This window comes from Rhea americana, unplaced genomic scaffold, assembly GCF_003343005.1.
Source record: "Rhea americana isolate MKP2758 unplaced genomic scaffold, rheAme1 scaffold_319, whole genome shotgun sequence".
Lineage (NCBI taxonomy): Eukaryota > Metazoa > Chordata > Aves > Rheiformes > Rheidae > Rhea > Rhea americana.
Window position 1 is genome coordinate 3,787 of NW_028186445.1, and position 26,095 is coordinate 29,881.

At 55.8% G+C, this 26,095-nt stretch overlaps 2 protein-coding genes across 6 annotated transcripts in view; one reads left to right on the forward strand and one right to left on the reverse strand.

Moving 5' to 3' along the window:
* Positions 1-975: 975 nt before the first annotated feature.
* On the forward strand, positions 976-16,816 carry EZH1 (enhancer of zeste 1 polycomb repressive complex 2 subunit). Of its 5 annotated transcripts, none has more exons than XM_085310368.1 (20): positions 976-1,280; positions 1,838-1,958; positions 2,557-2,685; positions 2,980-3,099; positions 4,166-4,286; positions 4,996-5,169; positions 5,857-5,959; positions 6,267-6,430; positions 7,319-7,410; positions 8,219-8,399; positions 9,336-9,532; positions 10,044-10,135; positions 10,765-10,805; positions 11,337-11,462; positions 12,447-12,625; positions 13,272-13,367; positions 13,802-13,883; positions 14,079-14,159; positions 14,312-14,473; positions 14,560-14,627. In XM_085310368.1, exons 2-19 carry the CDS (start codon positions 1,842-1,844, stop codon positions 14,434-14,436), a joined length of 2,220 nt encoding a protein of 739 aa, XP_085166494.1. In that variant the 5' UTR covers positions 976-1,280; positions 1,838-1,841; the 3' UTR covers positions 14,437-14,473; positions 14,560-14,627. The 5 variants fall into 5 exon arrangements, with proteins under 5 accessions (XP_085166494.1, XP_085166495.1, XP_085166497.1 ...); XM_085310366.1 differs by lacking the exon at positions 14,312-14,473 and adding an exon at positions 14,765-16,816 and having other exon boundaries at positions 977-1,280; positions 14,560-14,644; XM_085310367.1 differs by lacking the exons at positions 976-1,280; positions 14,312-14,473 and adding exons at positions 1,581-1,601; positions 14,765-16,816 and having other exon boundaries at positions 14,560-14,644.
* A 657-nt stretch (positions 16,817-17,473) lies between these two features.
* The window catches only part of CNTNAP1 (contactin associated protein 1), a 9,225-nt gene continuing 603 nt past the window's right edge, over positions 17,474-26,095 (reverse strand). Inside the window, exons 2-24 of the mRNA XM_085310380.1 lie at positions 24,898-24,999; positions 24,556-24,749; positions 24,324-24,471; positions 24,017-24,220; positions 23,763-23,947; positions 23,527-23,670; positions 22,942-23,203; positions 22,701-22,850; positions 22,464-22,635; positions 22,283-22,389; positions 22,080-22,199; positions 21,748-21,951; positions 21,142-21,298; positions 20,914-21,041; positions 20,671-20,838; positions 20,377-20,595; positions 20,067-20,306; positions 19,754-19,990; positions 19,447-19,574; positions 19,273-19,366; positions 18,899-19,132; positions 18,763-18,810; positions 17,474-18,646 (exon numbers count right to left, since the gene is read on the reverse strand). Coding sequence (XP_085166506.1) covers positions 18,456-18,646; positions 18,763-18,810; positions 18,899-19,132; positions 19,273-19,366; positions 19,447-19,574; positions 19,754-19,990; positions 20,067-20,306; positions 20,377-20,595; positions 20,671-20,838; positions 20,914-21,041; positions 21,142-21,298; positions 21,748-21,951; positions 22,080-22,199; positions 22,283-22,389; positions 22,464-22,635; positions 22,701-22,850; positions 22,942-23,203; positions 23,527-23,670; positions 23,763-23,947; positions 24,017-24,220; positions 24,324-24,471; positions 24,556-24,749; positions 24,898-24,999 — 3,836 coding nt within the window. The 3' untranslated portion in view covers positions 17,474-18,455. The remainder of the gene's footprint in view (positions 18,647-18,762; positions 18,811-18,898; positions 19,133-19,272; positions 19,367-19,446; positions 19,575-19,753; positions 19,991-20,066; positions 20,307-20,376; positions 20,596-20,670; positions 20,839-20,913; positions 21,042-21,141; positions 21,299-21,747; positions 21,952-22,079; positions 22,200-22,282; positions 22,390-22,463; positions 22,636-22,700; positions 22,851-22,941; positions 23,204-23,526; positions 23,671-23,762; positions 23,948-24,016; positions 24,221-24,323; positions 24,472-24,555; positions 24,750-24,897; positions 25,000-26,095) is intronic.

The following is a 26,095-nucleotide window of genomic DNA, read 5'->3' on the forward strand; positions in this document are numbered from 1 at the left end:
CCGCCCTCCGTCTCGCGGGTCCCTGCGGCCCTGGGACCCCCCCGTGGGGCAGATCGGGCCCGTGGGGCGGGCGGGGGCCCCGTGGGGCGGGCAGGGCCCTCAGCAGTGCAGATGTGGGCCCCTGTGGGGCAGGTGGGGCCCTCCACGGGGCAGATGCGTGCCCCGTGGGCTGGATGGAGTCCCGAGTGGTGCAGACGGGGCCCCCGTGGGGCAGATGAGATCAGTGTGAGATCTACCCTGTGGGGCTGGAGGCCTTGTGGGGCGGATGGGGGCCTTGTGGGGCAGAGAGGGCCTGTGGAGCTGATTGTGTCCCATGGGGCAAATGGGGTCTGTATGGGGTAGATAGGGCCTGTGGGGCAGATGAGAGCCCCATGGGGTAGATAGGCTGTGGGGCAGATGGGGGCCTGTGGGGCAGGTAAGCTGTGGGGCAGATGGGAGGCAGTGGGGCAGATGGCGGCCCGTGGGGCAGGTAGGCTGTGGGGCAGATGGGAGGCTGTGGGGCAGATGGGGGCCCGTGGGGCAGGTAGGCTGTGGGGCAGATGGGAGGCTGTGGGGCAGATGGGGGCCTGTGGGGCAGGTAGGCTGTGGGGCAGATGGGAGGCTGTGGGGCAGATGGGGGCCCGTGGGGCAGATGGGAGGCTGTGGGGCAGATGGGGGCCCCCGGGGCGGCGTGCGGCCCTGCGGCGCCTGGCGCCTTTGCCCACGCGCGTCCGCAGCCCTTTCCCACGCTGGCGCCGCTCTGCGCCTCGAGTCCCCTGGAGCAGGAGCGGGGATTTTGCTCCCTGCTGCCCTGCGTAATTCCTGGCTGGGAATAGTCCCGAGCGCCGTCGGGTGGCTGCTGCTGAGCCTTCATATTAAACTCCCCCTCGAAAATCTTCTTGTGTATCCTGGCTCGCTCCATAGGGGTTTTTTAACCCTGTCAACCCCAGGAGATGTATGCTGGCATGAATTCTGTATAGATTTATTATTATTATTATTATTATTATTATTATTATTATTATTTACATTTGAATGGCAGAAAGCCCTGTAAAAATGTTTATACTGTGGAATAATGTATATACTGTGGAAACGCAGCTTTGAGAACAGCCCATAGGAAGTCAGGGAGTTAAATTTTTAAGGATGAATCACCGCAAAAGCAGAGGTTGGAGAAATCTCCTTGAGCGTCTCTGAGTCTGAACGGTCCGGTGGCTGTGTGGCTGCGTCAGGATGGAGTCTGCTCAGCCTGCTTAGGAATCAGATGTTCAGACAGAACTGTACAGATCTGCATGAACGATTACAGTGTATGCAAAAGGCTTAAGCAATGAAATAGGAGTGTTAACACATTTCAGAGGTTAATATGACTCTTAGGGAAACTTGCATTTCTTTGCAGAGTTCTATTGTGCAGTACATTTCTGAGAGGAAGGGCTAAAAAATATAAACAAAAAAAATCCTTCCTGGCTTCCTGTCAATGTGAGAAAGTGATGGCTTGATGTAGCCAGACTAATGATGTCGTTATTTTGTTTTGTTAGTGCCCTGGGCAAATGGAAAAAGGGGAACACCCAGAACACTTCATCCACAGGGGATTCATAGCAATTTAGATTGGGCATAAGCAGCTGAAAGCTGTAAGCATGCTTAGTTCAGTGCATCTTCTTATGTCCAAAAGCTCTGCAGGCTTTTCAGTGTATTATAGTATATTGTAATTATTCCTTAAATAGGACTAGTGCAGATTTATGTAATTATTTTTTCCTGATTAAAGTCTATGATGCATTTAAAATCCACATGGATTTCTTTTAATAGCACTTGTCTATAAGATTAAGATCTCCATTATTTTATATTTATTCTTCTTGTATTTTTATAGAAAAATGGAAATCGCCACTCCTCCAACATCTAAGTGTATTATATACTGGAAAAGAAAAGTCAAGTCTGAATATATGCGTCTTCGGCAGCTCAAGAGGTTTCAGGCAAATATGGGAGCTAAGGTAAAGACATTATGAGGGCGATTMTAGCTGAAAGGATATCTCCTAAATATTTCACATTAGTTTATAGTATTAGAGCGGTTATCAGAGGAGCGATTCTTCCTGCTAATTGCAAAGTTCTATCTTAGTTGTAAATTTGAAGAGAGAACTACTTTTCCTCATGCTCCATTATTAGAGTAGGGCAGTGTAGTCAGTGTCAGATGTATAACAACAGAAGCTTATTAGCCAAGTACTTGCATAACTGCACTAAGACTTAATTTCCACTTGTTCTTAGAAGTATCTTTTTGCTTTAAATCTTTCATTGTAAAGGGACTGGTGGGTTTCAGATGAATTCTATGCCTGTCTTGTTGGTAGGCAAGATTTTAGAAAAGGTTGGCTGTGGTCAAGAGTTATCAAAAGCTATTGGCTGTTCAGTGGATTTACAAGGCTGTTTTATACAGTCATGAATTTAAATAGAATTCCTTCTAATAAGTACCATCAATCTGACGTGCTGTGCTGAGTACGTAGTTTGGTATTTGAAACAAAATCTCAGGAGAGATTTTAGTGTGTTAAATCTCAACATTATTTTTAAAGTTTTGAGTGTGTTTTTCTGTCACTGCAGGCTCTGTTTGTGGCCAATTTTGCAAAGGTTCATGAAAAAACTCAAATTCTGAATGAAGACTGGAAGAAGCTTCGAGTTCAACCAGTGCAGTTAATGAAGCCGGTCAGTGGACATCCTTTTCTAAAACAGGTATGGAGAAGAGAACAAAATTGGGACAGCAGCAATAAATGCAGGTTAGAACCACAGTTTTGGAGGGGACTCTGAAGATACTTAATCTTTTTGTTTTGTGCTGCCGTATGTCAGAATCAGACTGTGCCTAGCATTCTTCCATAATACAAAAACAAAAAAGGCTTTAGTGTCAAGGAATCGGCATGAGGAAATGCAGGGCTTAGCTGTAGTTGTCCTGTAGTATGATTTCCTCCTGGCTGAGAGTATATCCAAGGTGGTGTTTCCTCACTGTCCTTTCGTTTGCTTATATTCCAGTGCACTGTTGAGAGCATTTTTCCTGGCTTTCCAAGTCAGACACTTTACATGAGAACTCTGAACACAGTGGCATTGGTGCCCATTATGTACTCCTGGTCCCCTCTTCAGCAGAATTTCATGGTATGTAAGAAAGTGCTTTGGTGCAAGGTCTTTGTGAGATTGATGTGTAATCATTACACAGCTGTGGAGYGGTTATACCTTCTTCAGCCTACTTGTTTGAAACCATGTCTGCTTGAGAGATGATGCAAARCATTGTTTTAGTTGTTTGTTTTGCTGAAATCCATAGGAGAGCCTTTTATGCAAGCTAATTTATCTACCTAGTTTCTCCTTTATACTTGACATCTTGATAGGGCCATTAGTATTTCACAGGATTCAAAGAGTTAATSTTTCATTTTTTCATTAGAATTTTCTTCCTCTTTAAATGAAGAGTTTTGTTTCTTGGGCAGGTCCTTTCCTTTGTGACAGGATTACCTTGCTGCCCTTTTTGTAGGGATGCTACTGAGGATTAGTTCCTCAATCACAGTAGTGCGGTGAATTGTTTAATACAGCTTTTGGTGTAGCAGCCCCACTCTGACCTTCCTGGTGGCCTMATTAAGATCATTTGCTAAACAAACAGGCAGTCTGTGGCTAACCTGCTCCTTTGCTGGGGGTGTATGTGTTTTGTTCTGCAACCTGCAGGAGTGCTCTGAAGCCACATATAGTAAACCAGGGGGGTAGTGTGACAAGAGCAACTGTGAAGCAAAAGTCAGTCTGTGGTGATGTGGCAAAGAAAGTCAAATATACTTGCTCTGTGGGGGTAATGTGAGAACACKCCTCAGCTTTAACTTGTTTCTAGGCAGGATAGAGCTACTATTTTGCCCTTCACTGTTTCAATTCTATTCTGCCTCAAATCACAATGTCTTTGACATTTTTTACTGTTCGTTATTATTGGCTATTTATCTGCTTCTGAGTTTCTGTAAGCCTTAGTGACTTGCCTGATCTTTTTTTTTAAGTGGTGTACACTTTTGAGGATGAGAATCATGCTGTTGGCATTGGGCAACAATGAAATGTCCATGAGGAGACGTCTGAAGCTTCACCTGGGGAGTAGGTGTCTGCGTATGTGAATGGACAGGAGCAGCTTAGAGACACAGCCTAATATGGAATCAGCAAGTGCTAGTTTACTGAATTGTATTTAATCTCTTTTCAGGTGGAGGATGAAACTGTTCTGTGCAATATCCCTTACATGGGAGATGAGGTGAAGGAAGAAGATGAAACCTTCATTGAAGAACTTATTAATAACTATGATGGGAAAGTTCATGGAGAAGAAGGTAACCGGGGACCAAGAAAGCATAGAAATGTCCAGTCTCTTGCAAAAGAGATATCAAAGTAGTTAAGAAGTCAAAAGGTGGCAGCAGTAACCAGCTTTTCCCTGGGAGATCTTAGAGTAGAAAGCAGGAGTTTGCCTGCTGTTTTAGTTTTCACAGACACAGTCCTGCCTTTTGATATCCTGCTTTGTTCTAGGCCTGGGATGCTCTGGAGCAGATGCTCTTGTTTGTGAGGGTTCACAGACTTGTTCTGGAATGTAGAAAAATGTGTTAGAGGGTAGGAGGTGCTCAGTAACCTTATTTCACTTGTGATCTGAGCCAAGAGTTCATTCGGGCTTTTCAGAGATGAAAAGCCAATGTGTTTTCCTGCAAAGCTGCCTAGCCCAGTATAAGGCTCTGCCGAGAGGGAGGAAGGCCTTAGAAAACACTTTGCTTGGCCTTTCCTCAGATGGCTTTGTTAATGAGCATCTATGAATAAAATAATCATTGCCTAGCAGGCTCACTATGTTGCTCTGTGTGTTGATCATCAGAAATTATTAAAAATGATTCACCACTGTCATGGCTCTATAGCGTTAAGATCAACTCTTCCTCCCACCTATCTGTGCAGAATTGCTAGGAGAGTCCTAGTTACTAACATTGTCCTCTGGCTGGCTTGTGATGTGGCACCAGAGGAAGAATGCAAGATGATAGTGCTGACACCACTGTGTTTCAGAAATGATTTCAGGGTCAGTGCTGATCAGCGATGCTGTATTCCTGGAGTTAGTGAACGCCCTGAATCAGTACTCAGACGAGGAAGAGGAAGGACACAATGATTCTGAGGTTAAACAGGAGGATGGGAAAGAGGAGCTGCCAGTCACAAGGAAAAGAAAACGAATTGCAGTGGAAGGTGGGTTTGGCCATAGAAACCAGGACCGTGCTGGTAACGTTTCCATGCCTCCCTGAGGAGCTGGTCAGTGCTCTCCTGCCATCACTATTTTGGTTATTAACGTGTCATTAAAGGTAGTAAGCAGGTTGACAARTTTTGGTAAAGTAGTTGAAAAGAGAAAGTTGTTCTCATTGTCCCCAGTGGACAAGATAAGAAATACCAGGACCTTCTTCTGTAAATGTAGAAACCCAAAAGTGTTGTCTGTAAATTTGTATTCTGCAGTTACTACCTCCTCTTTCCACCATTTTGCTAAATTAATGAAGAATAATTATCCAGAAATAAAGTCCAGCCTGGGTAGAGTCTTTTCTCTCCCTAGATCTCTCCTGACATTTGATGGAGGCTTCCTATTTAGTCTCATCCTGCTTTGGCACAAATAAATGGTAATATTCTGTAAAAAAAACATCTTTGGCAATTCTGTAAATACATTATGCTACTTTGCTCAGGAAATGGTAGAGTGTACTGCATCTGGAAATGCCTTAACCTAATTGCAGCACAAAATAAGGCTTATTCATTGTATATGTGATTGTATTTCTGCATCTTAAAATATAATCCAGAACACCTACTGGAATCACTCTCTCTGGAAGAAGGAARAGCATATTCAAGTCCAGCTTAACTGAGAAATTCTCTCTTATTTTTTCCTTTTCTTAGGTAACAAAAAGTGTTCAAAGAAGCGGTTTCCAAATGACATGATCTTCACTGCTATTTCTTCTATGTTTCCTGAATATGGCTTCCCAGATGATATGAAAGAGAGGTAGAGGAGCTCTATTTAAATTGTCTGTTACCGTTRTTAGCAACAGTTACAATTTATATTTCAGAAAAAAACACTGTGCTCTGACTAAGAAGTTGAGYTCAGTAGCTGTGGAAAGTGATGTACTGGGAGCTCGGAGGTGCCTTGAGCATAAAGATTTTTGACTATTAGAAATTTTAGTTTAGCCTCAAAGCATTTAGGCCAGGGTCACACAGGCCTGTAGCAGTACAGAACCCTGTAATGTTTCCCAGCATAAGAAAACATGCCTCTCTGTGGTTTTGTTTTGTTTTGTTTTGTTTTTTTAAAAYAGGTACCGAGAACTTACGGAAGTCTCTGATCCCAATGTGCTGCCCCCACAGTGCACTCCCAACATAGATGGACCATGTGCAAAATCTGTCCAGCGGGAGCAGTCCCTACACTCCTTCCACACGCTTTTCTGCAGGCGCTGCTTCAAATATGACTGTTTTCTGCATCGTAAGTTCAGTCTCAGCTGGATGCTTTCCTGGAGTCCCCTTTCTCTTCATTCTTCTCAGTGCTTTATCCTTCTCCATACCTTGCATAGTGCCCATGCTGCAGTCTTTAGAGGGTGATGCCTTTCTGGACTTTTGCAGTGGAACCTTAAGGAGCTGACAGGTGCCCAGAAACCTTTTATAAAGATGATTCCACTAATTTCCACAGATGGATGGTAAATCAGCCTGTGTGTCAATCCCCTTTTGTCTCATCATTTTTCAGCACACTGTACTTGAGCCTCTTGGCAGTTTGTGACAGACATGCTGCCGTGACYAGACTGTACTCTTACTATGCAGAAGCTCCTCAGGGAAAGACATGAATGTTACGCTTTCAAAGCCTRGGCATGCCCCATTTTTTTGCTGCCTCATTGGAAGTTACAACTTCATTTTAGTCATATTCCTGCAGTTTTCCCTGCCAAAGCCTTGTGGATACTGRTTAGTTGTTTGGGCTGCAGCTCCCCAGGTCTACAGGATTCCGTGGAAAGTCACAGGACTCTCTCTAGTGAATTATTTGTTAAAAGATATAATATTAAGACTGCATAGTCTTTTTGCTTCAATATAAAAGCAAACCTTTTTCCTGGCAACCAAACCCTTCCCAAGTGTTCTGCCATGGCTGCTAAGTTCCCATTGTTTATTGAAGTACAGTGGGCCAAGAGATCCTGGCACTCTGTCCTCTGCTCTTAGGAGATCTACTGCTGTAGCACTGGTGACTGCATCAGGCAGTCTCTTTCCTTCCAATGTGGTCTCTTTCCTTCATTTGTCTCTTGTTGCCCCTGTCCCTTGCTGCAGTGGGGGGGGGGAAGCTTCTTGTTGGAGGATGCTAATAGTAAAGATAACTATTATTTTTTTCCAGCTTTTCATGCTACTCCTAATGTGTATAAACGAAAGAACAGAGAGACCAAGATTGAGCCAGAYCCTTGTGGGGCAGACTGTTTCCTCTGGCTGGTATGTTTCTGCATTCCTCCTTCTGAAACCATGAGAGAAGTAGGCCTGGCCGGTTTTWTCCTGCAGAACTTTACGGGGCCTTTGTACAGCTTCGGTGATTTTTAGAATTAGTTCCAATCCCCACTGGATTCAGGGGGAGCATGAAACCAAATATGAACCTTGTTTGAAGCCTTCTTTAACAAATCTCCAACAAAGACTAGCCTCATAGCAAGCAGATGGAAATTATTGCAGTAAATGATTTCTCTGGACTCAGTGCTGGATTTAAAAAAGGAAGCCCAGGTTAAAATGGGGAAATATATGTATATGGGGATGGCTCAAACTGTTTTAAAAATTATCTTTTAGAAGTATAACCTAGCTGTGTTACTCAGAGATGAGAACTGCAGTAAAGATATGAAGATCTGGCTGCAGGGAGATTGATGCGCTTCATGGTGTCAGAACTGATCATCTGGCAGTGATACTAGACACTTTATAAAGCGTCTTAGGGGAGCTGCAATGTTGAAGCAGAGGAATCAACCAGAAGGATTTCACTGCCAGATTGCCAAGGCAAAAGGAAGAGAAAGGGGACTGGAGATGTGCAGGGTGAGGGAGCCAGCTCCTACTGGGCAGTGAGGCAGAAGGAAGCAAAGCAGAAATGTGCACTGCAGGCAGCTGGCAGGGCCTTTTCAGTTACTGAAGGTGACCACAAGTGACTGGCACCTTTTGGTGGCAGCAGTGCAGACCATCTCCCAAGGCCTACAGAAAGCTTTTCCATATTTCCCAGCTGTRTGCCACCCACACACCCTTGTGCTGTGTTCTGCTCTGGTTGCAGGAAGGAGCCAAGGAGTTTGCTGCGCTGCACAATCCCAGGTCCAAGTGCTCAGGCAGGCGCCGCCGGAGGCACCATGTGGTCAGTGCTTCCTGCTCAAACACCCCAGCTTCCACAGTCGCTGAGACAAGGGAGGGAGACAGCGACAGAGACACTGGCAATGAGTGGGCCTCTAGTTCCTCGGGTATGATGCCATTCCTAGAGATATCCCTCTCCCATTTAGCACTATGAACAGTAACAACAAATAGGCACCGTTGTAACTGGGGCTCTCTCTCTGTCTTGCTTCTCAGTCCCTGCACCAGAGGTGTGRCGTTTACAGTTATAGTAACAGAGTTGATGTTTACAGCTGGACTTAAACAAACCTGAGGGACACAAGGCCCTGCCCTTTGCTGTTGTGGGAGTCATGATCTTCTTGCTGGAACACAGAATGTTGTCAAGCAGAGCAAGTGCTTTGTGGGGAAGCTGTAAAATTAAGAGCTCTTGGCTCTGAGTACCTCCCTCAGCTGTGCATGAGGAAAGTACCCACAGCAGGGCAGGTTGCTTGGGCAGTGCCAGTCTGTGGCCTGGRAGCTGTCAAGGCAAGTGGCTTGGCTGTGGACCTGCTAGGCAGTGACCACTTCCCCGCACCTCCATTCAGCAGGATTGCAGGCCTCCACCACACTGGGGTAAGTGGTGGTGGCCAGGGCAGAATGAGCTTCCCAGGTGGTGAGAGAGTACACGTGTCTGGGCTGAAGCCTCACATAGGAGAGCAGGGAATGGCTTGCTCATTCTCAGGCCTGTCTCTCTGCTGCTGCTGTCCTGGTTAGGAAGTTCAGTGGTTCTGCGTCCATGGGCTTTGCCCAGAGTGGGAAGGTGATGTGATGGCAGTTTGGCTCTAGTACTGCATTGCTGTGAGAGGGCCAGTACCACTGTCGCTAAGAGAGGCCATAATCCGAGTTGCCTGACTCAAGGCCGGACTGTGAGGTGGTGAGTGCTGTGTRTAGGGCTATCCCCGTACAGCTGTGAGGAGGTGTAGAGTAGGGAGAGAGGCAGGCTGTGTTCAGCCTGCTATCCTAGATGGCTTTGACAGCGAGGATGTGTTTTTACTTGTGTTTGGCCTAACATCTGCATTTTCCACCAGAGGCGAACTCCCGCTGCCAGACCCCCACCAAGCAGAAGCTCAGCCCTGCTTCATCCCAGCTGTTTGCAGTAGAAGCACCACAGGAGCCTGTCGAGTGGACAGGAGCTGAGGAGTCGCTCTTCCGTGTGTTCCATGGGACCTACTTCAACAACTTCTGTTCGATTGCCAGGCTGTTGGGAACAAAGACGTGCAAGCAGGTACAGCCTAGCATTCTTGTTAGGGCAGCTGTGTACCCTGGAAAAGAGGAACTGCAGCACATGGCCCAGGGACAGGAAGGAGGCCCTTGCCCCTGCTTGCAATTTTTTTTTCAATCTTTACTGCCACAAATCACCTTGAGGTATGTGCTGCATCAAAGCTAAGTGAAGTTTTTAGTGTTGGATGCAGATGCTGGGTATGGTGAAAACAAYCACCTTTTATTTTGTAGAACTGTTGCTGTTCACAGAATAGCCCTGCACATGTCCACTGCTGTTAGCTTCTGTAGGGTGCCCTTTCTGAGGCTTGGCTCTGGCAAGGTGGAGGGTCTTCTTTTCTAAGCAAGAGTAGCAATGAAACCCATGGCTCAGTGGACCTGGGAGCTGGTCCACTTTTGGTCCAGTCAGTGGGAGGCCCATTCTGCATGTTTGCCTGTGCGCTCTCTGTTTATGCTTTAGATAAAAATGACTTGAATGCACTGAACTTTATTCTTCTTTTTGCTTTTTTTTTTTGTAGGTCTTTCAGTTTGCAGTGAAAGAGTCACTTATAACAAAACTGCCAACAAACGAATTAATGAATCCATCCCAGAAGAAGAAAAGGAAGCACAGGCAAGTGTTGGACAAGCTTGTTTTGTTCTTAAAGTGCAACCAGATCCACTGCTTTCTGTGCCAAAGTGTTCCTGGTAATCCCCATCTGGCTCCCGTCTGCACACACTTCCCATTGTCACACAGGGCTGCTTGTGCTGCTGGCTGGGAATTGGCCCCCAGCCTGTCTCTGGTGTGGCTGCCCTAGTTAGCAAGCTGTGTGGTTTTGTGTCCATGGGCTTAGTTCTGGAGGAGAAAGCAGTGTGGTGGCTGTCTGGCTCAAGCGCTACGTTGTTGTGAGAGGACCAGTCTCATTGTCCTAACAGTGGCCTAGTCTAAGCTCCCTGACCTGCAAACTACTWCTTGTGTACTGGTCCCAGTGTATCCAGCTGCAGTGGTGTTTCAGGATATTATCCTGGCTTTAGTACTTGCCTTAAATAATGTCTGTTGTGGCTGTATCATTCTTGAATTCCTCTATTTCTATGGCTGGCTGGTAGTTATTAATGCATGAAGCTGTYGGACAGACTGGCTGGACCCTTCTGTCTGCTGACACTGCACTGACTAGCGATGTCAGGCACAGTCCGTCTTGGCTAGATATTCCTCATGGAAGCTCATGACTTCCCTTCAAGACACTCTCTCTGCTTCCCTTTCAGGCTGTGGGCTGCACACTGCAGGAAGATTCAGCTGAAAAAAGGTAGCGTTTGCTGTGGCTGTGCTTATGAGTTGTTTGCATGGCTGTTTACCCGTGGGATCTAGTTCTCGGGCTCTGACTTCCACTGCGGGAGTCATGTCCTTCTCTGCAGCCTGGAAGCTCCAGCTGCAGCAGTGCAAAGGGAGGAGAGCAGCTCCCCTTCGCAGGCCTCGTTTTGATGCAGCAGGACACAGCCTGCTGCAAGTGTTCCATGTGAATCACCGCAGTGCCAGTGTTCTTTCCGAGTCAGTACGTGCAGTCTGATTCTTGCTCCCATCAGAGGGGAGGCTGAGGTTTGGCATACGATCCCTGTGTGAAATAGGCTGTTCAAGGGTGAGGTAGACATGTGTCATGTATTTGCAATCACACCCCTGTGTCTGATGGACTCAGCCAAGCTATGCACTGCATTGCTGCTGCCCTCTACAGGCAAAGGGAGAACTTGCATATTCTGTGCTCCAGAGCCTCAGGCATGTTGTTTTGAAATGTTTCTGCAAAGTGCAGCTTCCAGTCGTGCCATTTCTCCTCTATTTCTAGATAATTCACCTACCCAGGTGTACAACTACCAGCCCTGTGACCACCCTGAACATCCCTGTGACAGCTCCTGTCCTTGCATTATGACTCAGAATTTCTGTGAGAAGTTCTGCCAGTGCAACCCTGACTGTAAGGAAAAGCCTGGGACTATCATGCATGAAAACAGCCAGCTCTCCTGACAAAGACCAGAGGGAGGGTGTAGACCTGGGACTTGCCAAAGGCCTATTTTATTCCTGCATCTACAGCACTGCTCTGTACTCCATCTGCAGCAGTTTGATTAACAATCTGCTAAAGTCAAAGGGGAAAGTGTTTATTCTGTGTTGCCTYGTGATTTACAGAAGCTGGTAATATATACTTTCATTGGAGAGTGCTCATCTGCATGTCTGTATCCAGCATCAACAAGCCATCTGTGATGCTGCTGATTTGATGAAGGGAGGGTGTGTAGCCAAGGGTTAGGGTGGGGGTTGGATCACTATTCTGCCTCTGTCATTCCTCCTTTCTGAGGAATTGCATTGCCTGCTCTGTGATGGATATAACGGCACTTGCCCGCATCACTAGGGCTTCTAAGGGTGAATTGCTTAACGGTTATGACACAGCTTGGGGTCTGTAAAGACCATAGAGTGACAGGGAGACAGCTCAGGTTACAAACTTGTCTGTACTGATCAGTTTTRTTATGTTTATATTATCAAAGTTGTTTATTTTTCAAATCGCACATGTCCCAACTCCTTTGCACACAGGCTGTTTCTGTGATTTATTGCTTTCACCAGTTGGGTGCTCTGGCTGCTTCACCTTGTCTGTCCCATTGCATTTTTTTTTAGTGAGCCCTGTCCTGGTGGCTCAGGGAGGTGGGAAGGCAGACTGGGGTCACCCCTGACTGCTGCGCAGAGCAGTGTGGGTGTAAAGTGCATTATGAGCACAAAGACACCTTCCTAGTGTTGCCAAGCTGGTGGGCAGACAGTGTGGCCATTGGTCATGTGTGCGCACGCAGTCCCAGTAGCCTGACAGTGTGTGACTTGGTTCATTAGAAGCTTCCTTTTGGGCAGGGACATCATATGTCCTATCTGTTTGCTGAAAAAAACTCATGATACAAACCCGTGAATTATTTTGCTGCAGGTCAGAACCGCTTTCCAGGCTGCCGCTGTAAAACCCAGTGTAACACCAAGCAGTGCCCATGCTACCTGGCAGTGCGGGAGTGTGACCCTGACCTTTGCCTGACCTGTGGGGCTTCAGAGCACTGGGACTGCAAGGTGGTCTCCTGCAAGAACTGCAGCATCCAGCGAGGTCTCAAAAAGGTATTGTGAGCAGCACTGCAGTAATATGGCACAGGGCTGCTTCAGAGCAGAGTTGATGAATTAATCTCTAAGTGGGAAAGAGTAGGTGGGCCACCCACAGCTACCTAAGTGGGAGGAAGTCTGGTCAGGGAAGCTGCTCTGCTCAGGCTTCTGCAGCATTTAATCTGGTGTTTGGATTAAGAATGTGCAAAACAAGAGAAAAGAATTGCATGAAAAAGAGTAGTATAAAAATTGACAGAGAAAGGTCGGGTCTTGAATCCTGGTCAAGGAAGGGGACTGCACATGAAAGAGACTGAAATTTGGAGAAAGGTGCAAATTGCTGGATGGTAATGTGCAGCTCCAGCTTAATGGTGCTRCTGAGCCAAAATCTGTAGGGAACCGTGTATCAACTTTACACCAGGGGATGTTGGATAGATACTTTCTCTCRTTTTGTTTCTCTTAAGTTATTTGACATTGTGGTGTTGGGACTGTGAGCATGGCGTGCAACACAGCAGTTGCTCCTGGGCACTGCTGTAGCCCCAAAACGTACAGCTTCACAGGGATGGGGACTGTCTGTYTGATGTCTGGGGTGCGATCTCTGCTCCTTGTGTGCTTGGAGGTGGTAGGCCTGCAGACTGTAACCATTTTCATTTTACGTTGGCTCTAGCATCTGTTGCTGGCACCATCTGATGTTGCTGGCTGGGGGACGTTCATCAAAGAATCTGTGCAGAAGAATGAGTTTATCTCCGAATACTGTGGTGAGGTCAGTGCGTCTGCCCTTTAGGAATGCACTTACTGGGACTGCTGAGCTGCGTGCTTAGGAGAACTTGCTTAGCAGAAGTGCTTTGTTCAGCCACTAATCCAGTGGGAATAGCGTGCCTTATGCAGGTCAGCCATGATCTGGTCAAAGGGCTCACAGTGACAAGGCTTAGTGATTGAATTTTGCATCCTACTCCATTTTGAGACCCCTCTCAATATCTGCAGGCCTTCTGTCATAGAGGAGTGTGTCCCATACGTGTTGCTCCCAGCTGCTGTACTGTGCTCCCTCTGAGCCTTCCTGGGCCCTGCTGAGCTACCACCCATTGGTGTGGAAGAGCGGGAGGGTATTTCCAGGAGCTATAGGAGCTTCATTCCATGCAGCGATCCTTGCTGCACCCTCAGTCATTGAATCTCTCTCAGAGCRTTCTCCTTCTCCAGCTTATTTCACAGGATGAGGCTGACCGGCGAGGAAAGGTCTATGACAAGTACATGTCAAGTTTCCTCTTCAACCTCAACAATGGTAACTCAGGTGGCAGTTGAGGGAGGGGGTGGAAGAGAYTCAGACTTCATGCCTGTGCCCACTACTTTGGGGGCTGATGGGTGGGCATGTGACRTTTGCCCATCTGTCACATGTGTAACAGCCTTGTCTTTACAGTATACTACAGAGCTCTCTCTCTCTTTCTCTCTCTCTCTCTTTTCTTTTTTTTTTCAATAGATTTTGTYGTTGATGCCACACGCAAAGGAAATAAAATCCGCTTTGCCAACCACTCTGTGAACCCCAATTGCTATGCCAAAGGTGAGATATCCCTGCCCAGTCAGATCCAGTTAGGGGGAACAATCTCTGGAGTCCTGCTTAGCTCTGGGAATGCAAAGGATTCAGCAGGGTCCTGGGTCCAGAGGAGCAGCAGAACTTCAAAGACGTGGACGAATTTTTCCTTCTCTCTGCAGCAAATCACATCTGTGCTGGTGAGGGCCCTGTTCAGTTCTGCCATGGCCCTGACTTCGCAATGAGAGATCGCTGCTGCAGAGAGGCGGCTAGCTGCTGCCCCAGAGAGGTGTCCTGTTCATGCTAGGCAGGAGCTCTGGTACCTTGGCCCCAGAGGCTGGCAGGTAGTCAGGCCAGGGTAAAAGTGCTGTGTGACTACCCAGCCTAAGCTGGAGAGTGTATGTCTCTGATCCTGTGTCTCTGGTTGCAGTTGTGATGGTGAATGGAGACCATCGGATAGGAATCTTTGCCAAGAGGGCCATCCAGGCAGGAGAGGAGCTCTTCTTTGACTACAGGTGACGTGGGGAACAGCAGACTGGTGGCTGGGGTGCAAGGGTTGAAACTGTTTTATGCACRTACGTTTGCAGGGAGCACAGGGAGGTCATGACAGCAGCTGTGATTTTCCTGTCTTACAGGTACAGCCAGGCAGATGCCCTGAAGTATGTTGGCATAGAGAGAGAAACGGATATCATTTAGGCCCCATGCTGGGCAGTCCCCAGCACCCTTTGCTGCTGCACCTTGTAAGCAAAGCCATGTTTGCTTCACGCTTACATGACTGCTGCCAGTGTTCCTGTTGCTGTGTGTGTCACAAGTGCTACATTCCATCCTGACGCCTGGAGAGCGGAAGGGGAAGGAGCGTGAGGTGGCTGCTGCCAAAGGTTAGCAGTTTTGCCCAGCCCTGGGATGAGGCAGGCTCCAGAGCCTGACACTGTTGGTGGTCTCCAGGGCTGAAGGGAGCCCATGGACCAAGGCAACTGGGGCTTGAAGGAAAGCTGTGGTGCCAGAGGAGGATCAGCGATGAGTTCTCAGAGTCTCTCCATTTTCCACTGGCTGCTGGAAAAACAAGAGTGAGTGAGGTTCCACCCGCACCGAGACGAAGAGGGCYGGAATCTGGCTGTCTGGTGCACCCAGGGATGGGGGTTAGGGAGGAGCTGTTGGTTGGTGCAGCCCTCTGCAGCCCTCTCCCCTGGGGTAAGCACTGGGCTCTGTGTTTCCTCTTGCTACTTTTTAGTCCTGTTGATTAGGACAGAGACATAGTTKGGAACGGTAGACTTGGCCCCACACCTGCACATGTGGCTGCAGCAGTCCCTGGGCCCCACAGTTGCTGTCAATAAGGCTCTTTTTCCCCCTATCCCAGCTGGCTGGAGGACAGAGACTACCTGCACACAGTCTGTGTGGCATCATCCATTGGGATGGGGAGAGCAGCACTATGCAAAAAGTCACTTTTAGTAGGGAAACCACTGAGCTGATCAGAGACAAAGCATACTGAAAACTGTCCAGAGGTTTCTAGCACTCTGCTCCCATCCCTAACTCCTGGGGATGAAGAGGAAACATTGTCTGTCGAGGTGAGGTTTGGCCTTAGCATCTCATAAAAAAAAAAGAAAAAAAAAAGCAAGCACTTTAACCCTTCTCAGCCACGCAGCTGGGCCTCCTGCGCCTCCCAGGGTGCTCTCAGGTTGGAGGGGCCACGTCCCAGACTCTGCTTTTGTCTTTCAGTGGTGTCTTTGCAGGGGAGTTTCTCCAGGCCTGGGGCTGGGGGAGTTTGGATGGAGGGTGACGCAGGGAGCTGGGCCCCAAGTGTCCTCTCCTATGCAAGCGAGCATACTGCGAGCTGGCGAAGGGACCTGCAGCCTGGTGCTTAGGGTTCAGGGGACAGAGGCTGTCCCACCTGGCCAGGCCTCACTGCAGCCATCCAGGGTAGTGCGAGAGTCTGGTGGCATGGGAGTCTGAGGTCTAGCGCCAGACTCCCGTGACTGACTGCACTGAAGTGGCTCTGGGGGAGATCTGAGTCCTGACGTGGAGCTGAGGCACCCCAGAGAATGAGATCCCTTGGCTTTCTCCCACATGGGCCCAGAGCCCACTTCCCTGCTGGCTGTGGGCTCGGCAGCTCTGGGGCGGACGGTGCTTGCCCGGGCACTGTACGGGCCGAGCGCGCACCTGGGAGCGGAGCAGGGCTGTGTGGCCCAGGCTGTCGTCCTGCCCATTTGGGGAACGGCTGTGCTGTGTGTGGTGAGGCCTCCGTGTCCCAGAAGTGCAGCAAGGCTGCAAAYGCAGGGAAGGTCTGGGCTCCAGGGTCTGCGCCTGGGAGCAAACCCGATCCCTGGCACAGGCCTGCTTAGCGTTGCTGCATTTCTCGGCAACCTGCTGCTGGCAAGCGAGATGCACCCTTCCTGCTGTAGCCGTCATGTCCTGCTTGGAGCTCGTAGGGGTTTAGGTCTGTCTGGAGCAACACTTGTGCCCAGCACCTGCCTGAGCCCTGCTCCTCTCACTCCCCACCCTCCTGCTTTCTGCTGCCTCTGTCCATCTGACTTGCCCCAGCCCTGCTGTCTATTCAGTGTCCTCTGCCACCATGGCCGTATCTGCACTATGCGAGGCTTGTGTCTGTGGTTTGTTGACRGTGAATTATAATGCACTTTAAAAATAACATTGCTTGTAACCTTTGTCATAATAAAGTGGTAGCAAACTTCTTCCTGTGGGCTGCTGGCCTCCGTCCGTGTTGCCCAGAGAGCAGCAGGCAGGCGCGTTGCGCTCGGCCGTGACTGCTGCCCTCCCGCCACGCTTGGGCCGCGGGGCCTGGCCTGGGCTCCCAGGCATCCGGCCGGGCCTCGCGCGCTGGGCACCAGCCCGGGCTGGGGACAGGGACRCGTTTCCACCCCCAGGGCTGTTCTGCCGTTGCATTTGCCAGCCAGGAGCCCGTGGACTGGACCTAGCAGGGTGCTAGCTGCCAGCTACCACGGGTCGCGCCTCGCAAGGCCGGGCTGCCTGAGCTCCAGTTGCCCAAGCGTGTGCCCAGCTCTGGGAGCGCGGAGCGGGCTGTGGGGGCCCGAAGGAGCCGGCAGAGTGCTTCGTGGTGGCTGCGGCAGGGGAGACCGCGAAGGAGCAGCCACGGGAAGAGCAGGATGCGCCTGCGGTGCCGTGCCTCCGTGCGGCAGAGGGCCGAGCCCCAGGAGTGGTGATCCGGCCCTGCCTCGCCAGCTCCTGCTGTCTCCTCTGCGAAGAGGCAGCTGGGAATTGCGACCAGGTTGTGGCAGTGCCGGTCCCTTTCCCAAACGCAGACTGGCCCCGGGGCYGCAGGAGAGGAGCTGCTGCCCCAGAACACCCAAAGACAGGGGAARTGTGTCAAACATGGTCGTTCTGCCTTTATTTGAGTATCTTCACATTTCATTCAACAAAACAGATTATTTTTAAAAATAAAGTGCCCAGTGGAGCTAGGCCTTTGGGTAGATAAATGCATTTCTGTAACATTGTCGTACCACAATATAGCATGTGAACAGGAGCTTTCACTGGGCTGGAGGTAATCAGCAGGACTAGCACTTCTTACAGAGAAGTAGCGAACTACAGACCACTTACCACAACACTCGCTTTATATGTGACATCTGACGTTAAGTTCCGTTTTGTTTTTTATACAAACCGATAGAATAAAAAAATTAGAGTGTAGTAGAATATTCAGCAACAAAAATGGTAGAAAGAATCTGTACCTGATTGTATGAAAGCAGCATCTCTCAGCAAAGTGCAGGTGGCATCATGCGCGGCAGCAGCTGCCGGGGCGTGCGCTGGCAGGGGTATTGCACGGGAGTCTCCCCGCACAGCCTGGCGCTGTGCTCTAATGCTCTATATTGCACGGGTTCGTTCATGGCTCTTGCTAAGCGAGTAAAGAAGCGGCTAACCTATGCGCGAGCGTCGCTAACTGGGCGAGTGGCGGCTGGGCTGCATCGCAGCGCGTTTCCGATAGAAAAAGGAGTGGGAGGCACGAGCAGCCCTGTGATGGGAGCGCGCTGCAGGGCGCGGGGCGGCCGCCTCCGCCAAGGGCGGCCCTAGCCCAGAGCCCTCCCCGCGCTCCCTGCGAGAGGCAGGCGAGGGTTTGCGGCTGGTTGCAGGCAGCAGCCTGCCCTGGACGGAGAGGCCAGCCACGCCRCGCTGCGCCGCCGGAGCGAGCCGCGGTGCAGCTCTGCGGGAGCTGGCGGCCGGAGGGAGCGGGCGCTGCAGTCCGGAGGCGGGTGCTGGCAGTTGAGGTGCGCTCGGCCCTTTGGTCCCGCGACGCTGGCTGCTCCCCGGGCGGTGGGCGGGGGGTGCCCCGCTCCCAGGCCTGCGGGGGGCTGAGCCCCACTAGTCCCCTTTCGCCTCCTCCAGGATCTGGGGCAGGTTCTGGTCCTTGTGCGCGGACGCCGACTTGGYGGCGCTGCCGTAGTCCTGGATGGCCTTGGGCTCGTTGGTGTGATAGGAGCCCTTGTAGCGGTGGTGGTAGAAGTACAGCAGCGCCAGCAGGCCCCCGAGCAGCAGCAGCAGGAAGATCACGACTGTGGAAGAGACGCACAGGGTGAGGGGCCACCGGCGGCACAGGGCCGACGGGCAGCGAGCCCCGGTGGCCGGTGGCAGCAGCGCCCGGCTGCAGGGACTGCCAGGTGTCACTTACAGCCGATGATGATCCCGATCCAGCCGTCATCGTGCACGTGGGGGAACTCTGCGGGAGACCGGGAACGGGGCTGAGAGGGGCCCGGCACCCTGGTGCAGTGCGGGGGACACTGGGAGCGCGGCCCCAGAGCGCCTACCTGTGCCCATGTACCAGGGGTCCATCTCGGGGGGGATGAGGATGGTGGTGAGGGGGAGCATGGAGGCACAGCTCGACTCCACCAGCTCCCCACGGATACTGTAGGGTGGCACCAYGCCGCTGGGGCGGAAGATGGCTTTGAGGGGGACGATGCTGTTAAACTTCACCCCCGAGAGGCAGCCGGAGAAGCCGGGCGTGTTGTAGCGCTGGATCTCGGGGTCGATCACGCCGGTCTCTGCCGGGGTGCGGAAGGAGGTGGCTTACACGCGGCCGCGGCACAGCGCCGGCCCCAGGCTGGCTCCCACGGGGCGAGGACCGCTCGGGGGGCCCCCGGCGCGGCCGCAAGCTGCGACGCCGAGGGGGGGACCGGCTCACCCATCACGCGCCCCAGGTACAGGTTCTTGGGTGAGTCCAGCTTGCTGTCCACGAAGGGGGAGAACTGCTGCTCCACGACGGGCAGGTAGTCCACCTGGGAGGGAAGCGCGCTGCATCAGCGCCCGGCCGCAGTCCTGCCGGCGTCGGGCGCCTCCGGCCCCGCCGGCCCCGTACCTGCGTGTAGAGCGTGCGGTAGAAGCGGGTGATGTTGACGTGGTGCGGCCTGCCGTCCGTCACCGGCTTGGTGGTGAGGGCGAAGACGTAGGGGCTGGTGCCCAGCTGGTAGCGCAGCTGCAGGCTCCCTGCGGGCAGAGCGGCGCCTGAGCGGGCGGCCGCCCCGGGGCCGGCCCGCTGCCGGCCTCTTCTCCGGCTGTCGCGGGAGTGCGCTTGGCCTCCCGCTGCTCTGCTGCTAACGTGGCCTTGCCTTCTGCTCAGGCGAACGGCAGTACCGTGTGNGAGCGGGGCCCCCGCGGGCCCTCACCGTCATCCTTGATGAGCACGGCCATGTAGTCCTTGACGAAGGAGCTGACGTAGAGCAGGACGGCGGGCGCCGCGGTGGTGCTGAAGCTGAAGCTGACCTCCTCGCTGGTGAGGTTGTAGCCGGGCAGGGGCTGCCAGGGGCTGCCCACGATGCTGGCGAACTCGCGGGCCGCGTACAGCGACACGGAGAGGATGTTGTACCGCACCCAGGTGCCCTCCTCGAAATAGCCGCCGATGTCTGCGGGGCACCGCAGCGGTGAGCGGGCGCCGGCGCCCCGGGCCCGGCCCGCGAGCCGCCGCGCGGCGCCGCTCACCCCGGTTGCAGAAGGGCCCGTCGAAGGCGGAGACGCTGCAGTTGCAGGTGTAGTGGCTGTAGCGCTCGACGCAGAGCCCGCTGTTCTGGCAGGGCACCGGCGGCTCCTGGCAGTGCCCGGTGCAGTTCACGCGGACGCCCTCGGTCTCGTTGGCCTTGCCCTCCAGGTCGAGCGTGACGCCGTTCATGCGCAGCGCCCGCAGGCAGCCCAGGAAGGGGCGCATCTTGTGCTCCGCCGCGCCTGCGCGGGACGCCGTCAGCGCGCCGGAGCCGCCGCGGCGCCGCACCGCCGCCTCCGCCGCCGCACTCACCCACGTAGAGGGGCCGGTCGAAGTCGAGGTGGACGAAGCTCTGCGGCGGGGCCGGCCGCGCCGCCCAGGGCAGCTTGTCCACCCGCAGCCGCGCCAGCTTCACGTTGAGCTCGGCCTTCACCTGGTGCCACTCGTCGTCGTTCCAGGGCACCGGCGACCGCACCGTCAGGTTCTCGTGCCCGTTGCCGGTGTCGTAGGCGAAAACCACGTCGCGGGTGGCTGCGGGGGACGCGGGGTGAGCGGTGCGCCTGGCCCCCGCCGCCCCACGCCCGCGCCGCCCCGCGCAGCCCCTACTGTTGAGCTCCACGCGGATGTAGTAGCGGGAGCCGGGGTTCTCCAGGAAGACGCCGGACTGGGCCGTGGTTTTGAAGTAGAAGGAGATGTCGAGGCTGTGGTTGGCCTGGAAGGTGGGGAAGAGCAGGGCCGTGCCCCGGTTGAAGGAGACGGTGTTCCAGGTGTTCCCTGCGTGGAAGTGGGAGCAGCGTGAGCCGGCGGGGGCCCCGCGGCACCACGCGTCCCGCTGGCCCCGGCACTCACGGTCCCCATAGCAGCGCAGCGGCCCCAGCAGGAACTGGGCCTCCGAGCTGGAGCGGTTGGTGTCCCCGACCACCACCTGGGTGACGGGCAGGTGGTCCACGAAGGTCAGCAAGCCCCTGTCCGTCCTCCTGCAGTGGGTGAGAGGGGCCAAGCAGGGGCTCGAGCCCTTCGCCAGCCTGCGCCCCAGCCCGYGCGAAGACCCCTGCCCGTGGCACCCGCCCCGCTCACCACAGCGCGTGGTCGGCRTCGCAGTTGCAGAAGTACTTGGGGTCAGCGCAGTTCTTGTCCAGCCCACAGGCGCAGCGCTGGATGCCCGGCCGGGAACCACCCCAGTAGTAGTGACGCTCGTTGTTTCGGCCCATCCAGAAGCTGAAGGGCAGCCCAGCTGTGGGCATGGGGGAAGGTGAGGGGTGGTGACCCCCATGGCGTTGCATTACCCTGCAGCATCACCCGTGGCCTCATGCTGCAGCATCGCCCCATGACGATGCCCCGCTCCATTGCCCTGCAGCATCGCCCTGCTGCCTCGTGCTGTGGCATCACCCCATGGCATTGCCCCACTGCATTGCCCTGCAGCATCGCCCTGCTGCCTCGTGCTGTGGCATCACCCCATGGCATTGCCCCACTGCATTGCCCTGCAGCATCACCCTACTGCCTCATGCTGTGGCATTGCCCCATGGCATTGCCCCACTGCATCGCTCTGCAGCACCATGCCACAACGTCACCCTGCTGCGTTGCCCCACTGCATCAGCCTGCAGCATCATGCCATGGCATTGCTCTGCAGCACTGCCCCACAGCATCGCCCCACGGGGCCAAGCACCCGCTCCCGGCACTCACAGGGCGTGTTGAGCAGGCGGGAGCTGTAGCAGTGGAGCTCGATGCGCTGCTCGCAGTACTCAGAGGCGTTGGCCAGGGCCGAGACCTCGGCCCAGGAGGCGTTCCAGTACTCCACCTCCCCCAGGTAGGGCTGGTCCACGCTGGAGCCCGTCACCCGTGTGGCATAGTGGCGGTTGTGCCGGATGATGGTCCAGGCCCGGTCCTCTGCGGGGGCAGCGGGAAAGGCGTGAGGCTGTTAGGACCCACGGCCCCTGCAGGGAGGCCCCGCACCGGCCCCACGGCCGGCGCCTGGTCCTGCTCGCGGGCCGCCCCGCGCCACCCGCTGCGCCCACCTCGGATGTCGCAGTACACCGTGAAGGGCTTGAGCGGCCCGCTGCCATCCGGGTCGATGGTGTAGTTGCCCGAGGTCTTCCCGCTGACCCGGTAKGCGTCGCACGACTCCTTGTACAGGGCTGGAAAAGGGGAGCGCGGGGGCCGGGATCAGCGGGGGCGGGCGCTGGAGCCGCCCCGCCGCCCCGCGAGGCCCCGCTCTCACATTTGTGGCAGGTCTCGCCCTTGTAGCCCGTCAGGTCACAGACGCACGTGAAGTCGTCCCAGGACTGGACGCAGCGGCCGTCGTGCTCGCACAGGTTGGGGGTGCACCTGGGGGCGCAGAGGGCTCGAGTCCCCGGCGCCCACGGCCCCCCGCACCCTGCGCCCGCCGCCGGGGCCGCTACCTGTCGGTGATGCCGCAGACGTCGAAGAGCACGTCGGCGTACTGCCCCAGCCGGCGCTGCGCCAGCAGCTCCAGGTCCACGGGCTGCAGGTCCACGCTCAGCATCTGCAGGCAGCCGTGGAAGGCGGTCTGGTTCGAGCGGCAGCCCGTCAGTGAGGCCGGCTTGGGGCAGCCTGCAAGGCACGGCGGGGTCAGCGGCGCCCGGCCCCGCGCCGCGCGCCCGCCGCCCGCCGCCCACCTCCGAAGAAGTACTGGCTGCCGGTGCGCAGCTGGAAGGGGTGCGCCACCCGGAACTCGGCGCCGTCGTCGTCGTCGATGGTCACCACGGCCGAGCCGTCCCGCGCCACCAGCTGCACCGAGTGCCAGAAGCCGTCGTTGAGGCGATGCCCTGCGCGGGAAGGGGAGCGGAGCGGAGGAAGGGGGTGAGCGCGCCGCCGCGGCACGGGCACCCTGCCGGCGCCCCGGCCGCCCCAGCCCACCTGCGGCAAACTCCAGCTTCTTCTTGCCGGGCTGGGCGATGGAGACGTTGACCTGGCCCTGGCTCAGCACCATCTCCAGCGAGCCCAGGCGGTCGGCGAAGCTGGTGTAGAGCAGCAGCCCGGCCGTGTCCCAGGAGCGGAAGCGGAAGCTGACGGCCAGGCGGTTCCTCCGCGGGATCCCTGGCACCTGCACGTAGTTGTTGATGCCGGCGAAGGTGATGGGGGTGATGGGCTGGTCCTGGCAGTAGTGACCCACGCTGCCCTGGAGGGGACCGCGGAGGCGGTGAGCGGCCGGGGCCCCCCCGTCCCCGGCTCCCCCCGCTCAGCCCCGGCGCCCCGGGCCAGGCACGACCTTGCGCGGTCGATGCGGGGCTGCGCGGCTGAGCGTGGCGGTGGCCTCGCATCACCCCGCCGCAGGGACGGGGGCCCCGGGGACAAGGTGACCCCATGGCAGGGATGGGAACCCCGGGGAAGGGGTCACCCCATGGCAAGGACAGGACCCCCTGAGGGTAGGGGTCACCCGTCAGCAGGGCCAGGACTCTGCGCCCCGGGAAGGGGGTGCCCAGGCTCCCAGTGGGGCTGAACCTCAAAGCGGATGTTGGACCGGCGGTGCCGGGCCAGCTCGGCGATGTTGACCCCGTTGAAGAAGATGTTCTCCACGCAGCCCCGGAAGTTTTGCCGGTAGGTGAGGTGCTGTTTGTCCTGGTCAATCACCCCACCGAAGAAGAGCTGGGGTGCAGAGGGAGGGGGCTCAGCCCCAAGCTGGGGGGTGGCCCCAGGTCCCCCACACCCGGCAGGCTCCCCAGCCCGGCTGCACCCACCTCAGTTTCGAGGTCGAGCTGGTCAAAGGTGCCGTGGCAGCGGAAGCGCTTGACCTCCCCGTCCAGCGTGAGGTTGACGTGGCGGCCGTAGCGCTCGACGTGCACCGAGTGCCAGTGCTGGTCGTCCAGCAGGCTGCCCACCGCCACCGTGGTGTGGCCCTCGCTGGCGTGCAGCGGGCTGCTGCCTGGGGAGGGGGCTCTGTCAGCCTGCGCCYGGCCAGGCGCAGACCCCCCGGTCCCCAGCCTCGACTCACCTAGGCTGATGTGCAGGAGGAGCTGGGCCTGCTTGAGCTCCAGCGTGATGTAGTCGCCCTGCGAGCCCTCGCCATGCATCAGCACCCCGTCCTGCTCCACCGTCTTGAAGTTGAAGGAGATGTCATCCTCCATGGTGCTGATCCTCTTTGCCCGGAACCGGTAGGAGATTGCGTCATCACCGTCGAAGTAGAGCACGTGGGACCCTGAGGGACAGGCAGAGCGCTTGGGTACCACCTGCAAAGGGTTTTCCAGGCACACTGGCACGTCCCCTCGGGAGCAGCCCTGCTCCGGCCGGTGGGCACTCACGGTAGGGGCAGCCGTAGAGGCCCAGGCGCAGCCCGATCTTCCCGCGTGGGTTCCAGGCCACCGGGATGATGCGGATGTAGCGTGCCAAGATGGGGTAGTGCAGGTCGTGCCGCACCACCCCACTCTCGTTCACGTTCCCGAAGAAGGTCTGTGGGAGGAGGCAGCGGTCAGCAGCGTCCTGTGGGCTGGGGGTGCTGGGGGGGGCCCCCGCCGCCCTGCGGCAGCCCCATACCCAGTTGCTGCCCTGCTGGAAGAAGGGCTTCCAGCTGGTGGGGTGGTCGCCATAGAGCACGATGTAGCGCGTCAGCCAGTCGTACGTGTTGAAGGTGCCCTGCGTGGCCACCGCATTGATCCTGTGCTTCTGCATCAGGTCGATCTGGAGCCAGGGCTGCTTGTCCCGCGGGTCGGGGGACCAGCCGCTGGTGCCTGCGGGAGCGGCGGCGCTCAGCCCCGGCGGCCCGGCCCTGTGCCCACGAGCCCTGAGCAGGAGAAGCTCTAGCGCGGTGCCCCCTCCCCACGGCTGCCCCCGTGCTGGGCCCACGGAGGYGGCCGTGGCCCCGGCAGCAGCACTCACTGTGCAGCCGGGCGAAGCTGGACGAGTAGAAGATGTTGTATCTGGAGGAGGCCCCGATGGAGGAGGAGTACAGGGGGGCCACGAGCTCATCGTAGCAGGGCCCTGCAGGGAAAGGGGTGCCAAGGGCAGCGTGCCGCGCTGGGGCGCAGCAGCCCCCTCTGCCCGTCCCGGCCTCCCGGCTCCCCGAGGCGCCCGCGGCAGGGGGCACGTGCCAGAGCCCCGAGCTCACGACCCCGCAGGCAGCTGGCAGCAAACCCGCGCTGCCGGGCGAGAGGCGGCCAAGCCTGAGCGCCACTGGCCTGCCGCAGCGCCGGCTGAGCCCGGCAGCCGTGAGCCAGCAGTTCTGCGCTGCACAGGGCCCAGCCTGGGTGAACCCCGCTGCAGGAAGGGTCTGCTCCAGGCGGGTCAGCTGAGGACGGGGCCTCCTCGCTGCCGGCAGCTCCCAGCTCGGCTCAGCGGTGCGGCGCGATCCCGCTCCTCGCGCGGCTCCGCTCTCGCCTCCTCCCTCCCACTGCAGCGAGAGCTGACACACCTCTGCAGGCTCCAGCGCCCGCACCAGCGCCGCACTGCCACCGGCCATGGGAAAGCCCCCTCCCTGCCTCTGACAGCCCCTGCCCGCTCCTCCCCACGGCCACGGCAGCTCGGGGCAAAGCTGGGGGGAGCTGCCGGGCTGGGATCCCACCGGGAGAGCCCAGGGGCTGGGAGGGGGTTGTGCTAATCCTTGCAGCATCCGCAGAGGGGCCTGCAGCGGGGACGGGGTCCCTGAGCCCCTCACAGGGCGGGCGCAGGCAGCAGCCGGAGCCAGAGAGCCTCTGCTGCAATCACGGCCCTCACTGCAGGGCCAAGGGCAGCTGCTGCCCAGCGACTCCCCCGCCCCATCGCTGCAGCCCCAGGGCAGGGCCTCCGCCCAGCCCGGCTCCGGGACGGGGGGGGGGGCTGGGGGGCCGGGGACCTGCCCAGGGTGCAGCAAGGGCCCTGCTGGGTTGCTGCCATCGGGCTGGGGGCCGCCAGCAGCAGCCCTGGACCGTCCCCCTCCCCGTGGCCCCCCCAGCTACAACTGAGGCCATGGCGTGTGGGGGGCATCGGCACCGTCAGGGCTGGAGCCCCCTCCCCGGCCCGGCGGAGCCGGTGCCGCGGGGATGCGGCGCGGCAGGGCAGGGGCCCCCCGCGGCGGGCTGCGGGGCACCGGGCGGGGCCG